Here is a 12,003-nt window from a genome sequence, read left to right on the forward strand (position 1 = left end):
AGGTAATGTCTTTGCTTTTGAATATGCTGTCTAGGTTGGTCATAACTTTCCTTCCAAGGAGTAAGCGTCTTTTAATTTCATGCTGCAGTCACCATCTGCAGTGATTTTGGAGCCCAGAAAAATAAAGTCTGACACTGTTTCCACTGTTTCCCCATCTATCTGCCATGAAGTGATGAGACCGGATGCCATGATCTTAGTTTTCTGAATGTTGAGCTTTAAGCCAACTTTTCACTCTCCTCTTTCACTTTCATCAAGAGGCTCTTTAGTTCTTCTTCACTTTCTGCCATAAGGGTGGTGTCATCTGCATATCTGAGGTTATTGATATTTCTCCCAGCAGTCTTGATTCCAGCTTGTGCTTCTTCCACCCCAGCGTTTCTCATGATGTACTCTGCATAGAATTTAAATAAGCAGGGTGACAATATACAGCCTTGATGTACTCCTTTTCCTGTTTGGAACCAGTCTGTTGTTCCATGTCCAGTTCTAATTGTTGCTTCCTGACCTGCATACAGGTTTCTCAAGAGGCAGATCAGGTGGTCTGGTATTCCCATCTCTTTCAGAATTTTCCACTTAAACTGTTTCATGGCGGGTACTTGGTGGAAACTCCTTTTAGCTTTTATGTGTTGGGAAATTGCAGTTAAGGTATGGTTTGGATTAAAATGGAGTGGAAGAGGTAGTGTTCCTTGGGCAAAGGGACAAAAGACGAGCTTCTGTTGCCTGTGCTTTAAATCTCTCTCAGTCTGGCCTTGGGCCCAGGGAGAAAGCTACATAAAGGTATTACTTGACAAGTTAACTTCATGTAAGCTGGGAGTTGACAGCTATGAAGCTTTCAAGCATCTTGAGGGCATCTTGCGTGTATCCTCAGAATGTCTATGCTACATATGTATGTATAATATTGGGAACTGTTTTATTCAGGTTTACTTTATGCTACACCACATCTGTATTCTTGCCTGGAGAATCCCAGGGACGGAGGAGCCTGGTGGGCTGCCGTCTATGGGGTCGCACAGAGTCGGACACGACTGAAGTGACTTAGCAGCGGTAGCAGCATCAGACCACATCTGAGGGGCACTCTCAAAGGTTACTCTTTGCCCTGACCTCTTTGCAACATCTGACTATGTTGACCACACCTCCTGTTCAAAACTCACTCATTTCCCATTTTCTGTGCCTGAGATACACTGATTTTCCCTTTCTCTGGCTGTGCCTTCTTATGATTATGACTTATGTTTGCATAGCTCTACAGGGTGCTACCAAGTGCATTCATAGACACTGCTAATGGGCACTGCTATTAGATTACTGTGATCTGAGAATACTGAGGCACAGGAAGGTCAAATAACTTGACCAAGGTTACATAGCTAGTAAGTAACAGAGCCAGATTTGAATCTGAGTCTGGCACGGTAGATGGGGAAACAATGGAAACAGAAACAGACTTTATTTTCCTGGGCTCCAAATCACTACAGATGGTGACTGCAGCCATGAAATTAAAAGACATTTGCTCCTTGGAAGAAAAGCTATGACAAACCTAGACATCATATTAAAAAGCAGAGACATTACTTTGCCCACAAAGGTCCGTCTAGTCAAAGCTATGGTTTTTCCAGTAGTCACATATGGATGTGAGAGTTGGACCCTAAAGAAGGCTGAGTGCCGAAGAATTGATGCTTTTGAACTGTGGTGTTGGAGAAGACTCTTGAGAGTCCCTTGGACTGCAAGGAGATCAAACTAGTTAATCCTAATCAGTCCTGATTATTCATTGGAAGGACTGTTGCTGAAGCTCCAATACTTTAGCCACCTGATGGGAAGAACTGACTCATTGGAAAAGATCCTGATGCTGGGAAGGATTGAAGGCAGGAGGAGAAGGGGATGACAGAGAATGAGATGGTTGGATGGCATCACCAACTCGATGGACATGAGTTTGAGCATGCCCTGAGAGTTGGTGATGGACAGGGAAGCCTGGCCTGCTGCAGTCCACGGGGTTACAAAGAATTGGACACAACTGAGCGACTGAACTGAGCTGAACTGTACTGGCACCATAATCTGTGCTAACTTCTCCACTTTGCCCCAGTCGCCTCTGCATCTGGAACATCAGTTTTTCTTGGAGGATATTTTATCATTTACAAAGAGTTAATAATGAGACAAACTGTAGATAAAGCTGGATTTAAAATTATGTTATTATTTATCTAAAATTATTTTGTTCAGCTTCACAGAATTCAATTCTCAAAACCTTAAGGAAGACACTCTTTAAAAAAATATTTTTTTTAATTGAAGGATAATTGCTTTACAGTATCATATACTCTACCAAGCATCAACATGAATCAGCCATAGGCTTACTTATGTTCCCTCCCACCTCCCTCCCCATCCCACACCTCTAGGTTGTCACTGAGCCCTGGTTTGAGTTCCCTGAGTCATACAGCAAATTCCAATTGGCTATCTATCTTACATGTGGTGATGTATGTTTCCATATTACTCTCTCCATATATCTTACCCTGTCAGGAAGGGCACTTTTACTGAATGCTTGTTGTACATGAGATCTTTTGCTGTGTTTTCTGTAATAGTATCTTGCTGAATCCTCATAAGAATCTGTGGTTATATACTTTTTTTTTTTTTTTTTTAAACAGAGGAGGAAAACAGTATAGCGATCTTAAGGCACATAAAGGTGACATCTTTGATGGTTCTTGGGCCAGACAGACCTGACTTCAAATGCCTGGCTTTGGTGCTTACTAGCTTTGTGATCTTGGGAAAGTTACTTTAACCCACAAAAGTCTCTGTTTTCCATCTATAATATAGGGCTCCCATTACTACTTACCTCAGAGGAATGTTGTGAGCATCAGATTAAATTGTATCTGTGCAGTGCTTGGCATGGGGGTACTCACTGGTACTCAGAGCCTGTTGCAGGCCATGGTGGGAAGTTGAAGCCATGTATCTGAGCCTGCAAAGGTCATGTTCTTTTCATTAGGTCTGCCTTCAGGCTTAGGAGCCAATTGTGCACAAGGTGAAGTTATTTTTGACGTCTTTTCACAAGATACTGCTTTAATCCAAGTTGCTACTGGAGTTCATTCTAATTCCCTTCCTGCTTAGACCCCTTGTACCTGTCTAACAACTAAACACAAAGTGAGGAGGGGCATGGGGGAGAAGAGTACCTCTACACACACACACATCCCCCAATAGGTGTCCCAGTAAATGTGACAGGAAGGGCATTAGAGCAGGGACAAGGGAGATGCAAGACTTACTGAATCAGTCTCTGGGGCTGGGTTGTCGGATGACCATGAGGATGACCTTGGTTTGGAAGAGGGGCAAGAGTATGGGCTTTGGGGTTAAGACACTGGCTTGAATCTTAGCTCAAATATTTACAGTCTGCGTGTGTGCTCAGTCATGTCCGACTCTTTGTGATCCCATGGACTGTAGCACACCAGACTCCTCTATCCATGGGATTCTCCAGGCAAGAATACTGGAGCAGGTTGTCATTTCATACTCCAGGGAATCTTCCTGATTCAGGGATCAACCCTGCATCTCTTGAGTCTCCTACATCGGCAGGCTGATTCTTCACACTGCACCACCTGGAAGCCCCATTTTCAGCCTATGTGACCCTATTAGAGTTACCTAACATCTCCTAGCTTCAGTTTTATCATTTGTAAATAAGGATGACAACAATAGTGTCTCTACTTCAAAACGTTGTTGTGAGGGTTATATACATATAGAATATTGTCTGACACATAGTAAATTATGATAATTATTATTATGCACCACCTCTTAGAAGTATTAATGGAATCTAAATCATATATGAAATCTAAATTTCTGCAACTGTACAGGAAGAAATTATAGAAAGAAAGAAATAACATGATTCCTAGATGAGCTTTGCTTTAAGAACAAAAACATTCTTCACACTGGAGCAAACACCCTCCTCATGCTTGTGACCAAACTCCTCTCTCTTTCTTAACCTGGCGGTGATCATATATATTAGTGTTATCATAGAATTTACTTAACAGAATAGAATTTACCTAACAGAATTTCAGCATAGAGTGCTCTTGGCTGGAAAGTAGTTATTTCATGACACAAGGAATACCTGTGTAGTATTAATACATATCAATGTATATTTGAGCACTCTGGGAGTAGTGTTGCTTTTTAAAAGCCTGTTGTCACATCAAAGTTCTTACAAACATTAGGATTTTTTTTCTCCAGAATAGGAAAATTTGTTTGCTTGTTTTTGCTTCTGAAACATTATACTGAGTTTATTTTATTTCTTTCCTTTAAGTGATGGACACCATCATGACCAAGAAACTTGACCTCAATAATATGCCACTCTCTGTGTTCCCATACTATCCTTCTTTGGGCACAGCCTTGTATGGGGAGGAGAAACCTCTGATCAAGCTTCCGGCATCATTCAGAGAACCACTGGATCTTTCCTTATGGAAATTCTTGCAGAAAAAGAATCATCTGACTGAGGAGATACGTGATAAAATGAGATATTGTCACTGTGAGTTGACATGGTGCCAGCTCAGCAATGAAGTGATCATCAGACCTGCAGCCACATTAGTCAATCAAGGAAGACTAAGAGTCAAGACTTGGCGGAAAGATGCTTCCACACTTTTCTCTGACATCAGGTCTGAATATACAGTGACCTCATTTAAAGTGGATCCAACAGTGTGGGACACCATTAAAGACAGTTTAGAAGATGATAGAATTTTGATTGAATTTGATGCACTTGCAAGCATTGTAACCTTAGTGGGGGAGTCAGAGGATGTACAAAACATTGAGCCACAGATCAAGGACTTAATAGAAAGCACCATTCAAAATATTAAAAGAGAAGAGCAAAGTCTGAAACAAAAACTGGCCATTAATTCAAGCAAGTATTCACTTCTTTTGCACAGTGGCATACAAGAGCAGCTCCACACGGAGTGCCCAGATGTGGAAATTTATTATGATGAAGCCTCTCAACACATGTGCTTCAAAGGACTCCCTGCAGAAGTGTATAAAGTAAAGTGTGAAATCCAGGAAAAGGTATACACCATGGCTCAGAGAAACATTCATGTTCACCCTGAGGTTTTCCAGTTTCTGCAACAGGTTGACTGTGCAGAATTCTCTAAGTCTCTCTTTACAGCACAGAACATTCTTGCAGTTTACGAGCTAGAGGGCACAACCGTCCTCTTAACTGGCTTCTCTTCTGAAGTCCTATCAGAAGCTGAAAAGCAAATGCAGAGCGCCTTAATTTGTAATTGCATTGATATTGAGGACAGGGAAGTCCTTAATGGCAAGAATTGGAAAGGGCTCACTGGAAATTTGTGTAAGAAACACAATTCCTCCTCAAAGACTGTAGTAATCCAGGAGGTAACTTCAGGAACTGCAGCCCAGGTCATCATTGCAGGCTGTGAAAGAGAAGTACGTAAAATCTACGGCTTGCTTTCTGACTTCGTGGAAAAGCACTCAAAAATAGAGAGATGGACTGGAGTAAAGAGTTCCTTAATTGTTGATTATTTAAAAGCAGAAAAGCAAATCTGGTCAAATATAAGGGGGATGAATGTTCAGGTAAATTTTAATCCTGAGAACAAGCAAAAAAGCATTTCACTAATTGGCCCAAAGGCCAAAGTCCTGGAGGGAATGAAAATTGTCAGACAAGCCTTGGATTCGGTGTGTGTTAAAAGCGTCCGTATTGATAAACCAGGAGCTGGTCAGTTCTTCCAGGATAAAGCACGGTATTATAAAAGTGAGGTCAGAAGATTATTTGGTTGTTTTATTGAACTGAAGAAAGATGAAGAAAAGGAGGGACGCGGCACTGGTGGGCAGAGGTGCTTTTTTCGGACAGATTTAGCTCCTGGAGTCTCGCTAATTGTGCAGCAAGGCGACTTGACGCACTTTCCCGTCCAGGTGGTGGTGAATGCGGCCAATGAGGAACTCAAGCTCAGGGGGGCATTGGCTGCTGCTCTTCTAAGAGCGGCTGGCTCTGAGCTTCAAGAAGACTGTGACCAGATATTGAAGAAAAAGGGCAAGCTCTCACCTCCCTATGCGGTCATCTCGAAAGCAGGAAAGCTCCCATACCAACATGTGATCCACGCAGTGGGGCCCCAGTGGAAGAGTGATGAGGCCCAGAAATGTGTGTTGCAGCTAAAGAATGCTGTGAAAGAAAGTCTCAATTTGGCTGTAAAACACAAGTACCAATCCATAGCCATCCCTGCTATTAGTTCCAGAACCTTAAGCTTTCCTCTATCCCAGTGTGTGGAGGCCATTGTTTTGGCGATCAAGGAATGGTTCCAGTGTAAAAAGGATGGATGCACCTTGAAAGAGATTTACCTTGTGGATATAGCTGAGAAGACTGTTGAGGCCTTTGCTGAAAGTGCCAAAAGTGTATTTAAAGACACCCTGCCTGATGTTGCTTCCCTGCCCAGTTTACCAGCAGCAGCCCAGCCTGACTTGAGAAAAGATCATGGAAATGGATCAAGTCTGTTGACCCCAGAAGGCCTGAGGATCCACCTGGTGAAAGAAGATGTGCAGAATGCTACAGTGAGTGCCCCTGTTTTCAGAATAACCCCCAGGGTGCTGGGAACTCCAGTTAGCCTACTGCCAAATGGAGATTAGGATCAAGGGGAGAATCCCATGTCCTCCATCCTTGCCTTGAAATAGGTTTCCTTAGAAAACTGGGCTACTTCACCAAGGTGCTCACTAATTGAGACTGGTCAATTATTTGTGAGAACTGATAATGTACTCAGATCACTAGTTTCCAGCAAATGTGAAAATCCACAATAATAGCTAATGTTTACGTGACTCTCTATACTTTTTCAGTGCTTTTACACCTGTCATACTTTGGCAAATCTAAGATTAATTTCCTGTCAAATTCTTTGATAGCAGATACAGAAAAATTAGAGCATAAGATGGGGACAGAAGACAGCAGTCTGGAGTGTACTGAGTCTGAGGGGCTCTCAACTCCCAACGTCAGTAAGAAAATATGGGGAGGAAGGTAGAAAGTGGATCTGGGGAAGGTCTGGGTATTATGTGGGGCTGGTTCTTGTAGATCTGTCAGGGAGTGATGTGTTTTTAAAAACTGTATTTAGCAACTTTTTCAACACAGGCTGTAACATCCAAGCAGTGCTGGAAGGTCCCCTGCTGTGCTTCCCCAAATGGGGAGTTGTGAGCCGTCTTGGGGCAGAGATTCTTAGGGAAGGCTATTTGCATACTTTATTTGGAGAAAAATTTATTCACAACCTTTGCCCACTTAAATTATCTTTTTATTACTGAAATTTAAGAGTGCTTTGTATATTCTGTACATAGGTCCTTTAACAGATATACGATTTGCAAATATCTTCTCCCATCTTGTGGGTTCATCCTCTTTTTTTGTTCAAGTTGTTATTTTGTTTAAAATATTTTTCATTTTAGCTTAAAATATGGAAAGAGGTTGTAAAAATTTTGATTTTTACTTAGCGTAAATCATAATTACAAGAGTAATAGCTAACACTGCCTGTGTCCTATGTGCCAGGCACTCTCCCAAGTGCTTGGCGTTCATTTTCTCATTCATTGCTATGAGGCAGATTCCAGGATTATTATTCTCATTTCATAGATGAAGGAATGAGATTTAGAGGGGTTAAGTATTTTGCCCAAGTCTCACAGCAAGCAAATGATAGAGCTAGGATTGGAATGTACATTGCTGTATTTCAAAATATAGAAGTAGTTTTGTTTCTCATTGAAAAAACCAAGCAAATAAACAGAAATCTCTTTCAGCCAGGGGTCGGTAACTGGAATGAGTTCCGATGCTCATTCACCTTGGACACTGAGTAGTAAGACATTCCTTCCATGCCTTCCACTCCCATAGGTGTGTGGCTTCTGCTGCCACAGATCTGCTTTGCATCACTTCTTGGTGACCCTTGTTGGGTAACTTTGACAACCACTTGGTTCCATTCCCTCTCCCGTCTTCTCTTGGTGTCTTAGTCAAGCCTGATTAATCTGCTCATATTAACTGTCCTGCTGGAAAAGATCCCATGGCTCTTCACTGATGCCTGGAAGCCCAGTTGACTTGGGACTCAAGGCCCTGCAGTCTACCTGCTGTGTAGTATTCCTAGCCTGGCTGCTACCATTTTGCTGTGAAAGCTCTCTAGCAGGTCAAACTAATCTGCTTGCTGCTCACAACCTACCCTGCTTCTGCCCATGCTGTTGCCCCTCCTGAAGGAATTCCCCATCTCTCTCTGCCTGCAGCAACTATTCCCATTTCTCAGACACCGTGTCACTCATACTGTCTTCACTGACCTCTGAAGGCGCTTCCTCTGGACTCCTTTGGTGAGTCCCTACCATTTATGTGTTGCTTTTTGACAGCTACTTTTTGTCCTAGAGTGTTATTTAAATAAGTATCTCTCTTTTGAGGTGGTATTTTAATCTCTGAAAACTTAATCATCTTAGTTGTCTCCCACCGTGCCAAGCCCAGGGGCTTAAATATAGTAATCCTGGATGAATGCTTTTTCTTAGAATTTGAAACAAATTGTTGGTTTTGTTTTTAAGACCCATGTTGTTGTCAACTCCATTTCCTCGGATCTTGAGCTTGATAGAGGGCCCCTTTCCAAGGCCTTCTTGGAAAAAGCAGGACAAAAGCTCCAGGAGGAATTGAAGACAGCTGGACAAGGGGTTGTTGTTGATGTGGGCACTGTTCTCCGAACCAGCGGCTGCAGTCTGCACTGCCAGCATGTGCTTCACGTGGTGGCTCCGAACTGGAGAAATGACAGACCGTCATCACAGAAGGTGGGACCTGGTTTTCAATTCTCCAGAAAATTGGGTAGCTCTTTGAACTCTCAATGTAAAGTAGACTGGACTCTGCCTGTCTCTGTTCTGTAATAACATCACATTCTCAGAGCCATTTCTTTGAGCTATAGCTGACTTCTCCCAAGGACCAGTTAATAATATAAATTTACTGTGGTTCTCAACCATTGCTGGGACTCAGGGAAGGGTTGCTGAAGATACTCTTTAGTGAGGAAGGCAAGGTGAAGGCATGAAGAATGGAAGAGAACGAAGGGTCAGAACAGTAACTGCTTTGCTTCTTTCCATCATTGCTGAATGCATTTGAATCTTTTTGGAGGGTCTCACATGTTCTTCCTTCCTTTTCCTCGTTTACTCCTCTATTTTTCCTTCCCCCTTCTCACTGCCCTTAACCTGCCTTTTGTTGAAAGCAAAAAGGAGTAAGCAGAGATCCCATAGTAGCTAAATTCTTGTTCTTTTTGTTTGAACTCTAATTTCTAGGCAAAAATGTATAAGAATGTGCTTTGTTCTTTTCAGATCATGGAAAACATAATCAGAGAATGTTTGGAGATCACTGAGAGTTTGTCCTTAAACTCAATTGCATTTCCAGCAATAGGAACAGGAAATCTGGGGTTTCCTAAAAACGTTTTTGCTGAATTAATCATCTCAGAAGTATTCACATTCAGTAGAAAGAATCAACCCAGAACTTTACAAGAGGTTTGGTTTCTGTTGCATCCAAGTGATCATGAAACTATTCAGGTATGGTCTTGCTCATTGCTGGTTATTCTGTCAACTGAGCCCTAACATTTTCAAGTGTCTTCTTGGTTTGATAGGTTGTTTCTTTCATGTATTTTCACACAAGAAAGTAAAAGAGTAGTGTGGACTAGTTGTAGTATGGCAAATTTCAAGCAAATGTATGCATATAGAAAAAATTTGACTTATTAAGAAAAATTTGAAACATATACAAAAACAGACAAAATATTTGGCTTCCCTTGTAGCTCAGTTGGTAAAGAATCTGCCTGCAATGCAGGAGACCTGGGTTCGATTCCTGGGTCAGGAAGATCCTCTGGAGAAGGAAATGGCAGCCCACTCCAGTATTCTTGCCTGGAAAATCCCATGGACAGAAGAGCCTGGCAGGCCACAGTCTGTGAGGTCGCAAGAGTCAGACATGACTTAGCGATTAAATTACTACTACTACTAGGCAAAGTAGTATAATGAAATCCCTTTATCCATATTCATCTTCATAATTAACAACTTATGGCCAGTATGTTTCATCTCTATCTCCATTTATTTCCTTTCCTTCCATATTATTTTTGAAGCGGATCCCATATATACGTTTTACCCATAATTGATTCAGTATTTGTTTTAGACATTAGGATTCTTTTTAAAAGTAACCTAACTACAATACTATTTCACACCTAAAAGAAATTGGCAATCATTCCTTTATTTCATCAATTATCAAGTCAATGTTCATATTTCCAACTATTTCATAAATATTTTATTTTGTTTTTATAGCTTGTTTGTTTGAATCAGAATTCAAATAAGGCCCCAGTATTGCAATGGAGTTGACATATCCCTTAAACCTCTTTAATCTATAGAATTTCCTTCCATATTAACATAGAAATTTTAATACATAATATAAAAGTACTGTGTGGTCCTACAAATAAAAGAATGTCAAAATAATATACAACTGAAGGACTCAGCACATCCCCATAGGAGTAAGATGGTTGGGGCCAGAAATACCAGAACCATCTTTGGTCATAGAGAGTTCATCAACCAGCTCACATTTGCTGAACGTCAGCTGTGAGTAAGCTGCTGGAATCAGCATTACGGGAGAACAAGAAGCATTTAATAAGAGGCCATTATTCTTGCCCTCCAAGTCCTTAGAGTCCAGGAGAGTAGATGATATTAAATGTTTGAAAAGTTCCATAACAGTGCAAGAAATAACAGATTAAGGCTAGCTATCTAAGAGATGTCCATATATCATTGGACCAACTGAATTTTTAGGTCATACTTTTTTTTTCCTCTTTCTAGCTACTACCTTTAAATACTCTGGAAGCAAGCAAATCTAAATTCTAATCAGACAGCTAAACCCCCTGAGCAGTATATGTGGTCCATTTAGTTGGCCCATGTAACTACAGTCATTTCTAGTCAATAAATGCTTTTTGAACAGTCTCCCTATGACTTGCATTGCACAAAGTGGTATGGATTACACAATGGGTATGTAGCATGTACTCTCCCTCCTACAAATCATAATTACTTGGGGAGCTAAGATTTGTACACATAAAATGAACTAGAGAGATGAAATGCTGAGTTTTTGAATGAATGGCCAGGTTCATTGAAGGAAGTGAGTCCTATGACATGGATCTGAACCCTCAAAACTCACTATTTCTGTGCAATCTCAGCCCTTCATTATCTTTCCTAAAGATTCAAATTCTTCAAGTATTTGATAAAGGGGTTAGCCTAGACAGACACTGTTATTGCCATTGGAAATAGTATTGCTTTTCCATACATGGCTGTGACACTTTTTCTCTTAAGACTTGTAAAGAGAGTTAAGCTTTGGTTTTATTTGCCCCCAAATAAGCAAAACTTATTGAAATATTTATAGGTGGAGACTATAACAGAGGTTGCAAACAGAAGCCTGCGGTCTGAATGGAGCCTCTAGATATGCTTTATTTGGGCTGTTTTTTTTAAACAATTTGACTCTGTTGCTGGCATTTAAGAATCAAACATGTCATATTAAGCTCCAGATGTCCACTGTGACCTAAAAATTCAAGAATTCTGGCACATTGGACATGGATACGAGCCTGAACAATTTGCTGTGGTTGAATGGCAGCTACTCTCTAGTTCCCCAGAGTCAAACCAGTCCACCTTTCCTCCTGTCCACCTTTCCCCCTGTAGCTTACCTGCCTGGTGCTTGTAGTAGTCTTTAAGCCTGAGACCTTGGCTCTATAGTCACTTCTGTCTGGTCCTCTTCCCATTATTGTATAAGCCTTTTAGTCAAGATGTTACTTGTTCATTTCCAACAAAATTTCATGTTGCTTCTAATAAGGAGGAAGAAAGTGATGATATTGGTGTGTCACTACCAGGCAAAGAAATGGAATTCCAGCCTCCAACTCCCAAGAAACTACTCCCCTAGCGATTTCTCTCCTGGTACAAATAAGTTAAACACTGAAGTGTCTGGGTCCTTGTGATTGTCTTTCTCTTAACACTGTATTTTTGACAACAGCAAATATTTGGTTTTACTGATTATGAAAATAATACATCTTCATTGTAGAAACTGAATAAGAAATGCATAAATTC

The 12,003-nt window shown here is 41.0% G+C and overlaps 1 protein-coding gene across 1 annotated transcript in view; it reads left to right on the forward strand.

The window, feature by feature from the left end:
• PARP14 (poly (ADP-ribose) polymerase family, member 14) overlaps nucleotides 1-12,003 on the forward strand; it is a 46,822-nt gene that overhangs the window by 14,400 nt on the left and 20,419 nt on the right. The window contains exons 6-8 of the mRNA XM_010834265.1: nucleotides 4,244-6,486; nucleotides 8,470-8,706; nucleotides 9,238-9,459. Of these exons, the coding sequence (XP_010832567.1) occupies nucleotides 4,244-6,486; nucleotides 8,470-8,706; nucleotides 9,238-9,459 (2,702 nt within the window). The remainder of the gene's footprint in view (nucleotides 1-4,243; nucleotides 6,487-8,469; nucleotides 8,707-9,237; nucleotides 9,460-12,003) is intronic.

This window comes from Bison bison, unplaced genomic scaffold (genome assembly GCF_000754665.1).
Source record: "Bison bison bison isolate TAMUID 2011002044 unplaced genomic scaffold, Bison_UMD1.0 scf7180017864032, whole genome shotgun sequence".
Classification (NCBI taxonomy): Eukaryota; Metazoa; Chordata; class Mammalia; order Artiodactyla; family Bovidae; genus Bison; species Bison bison.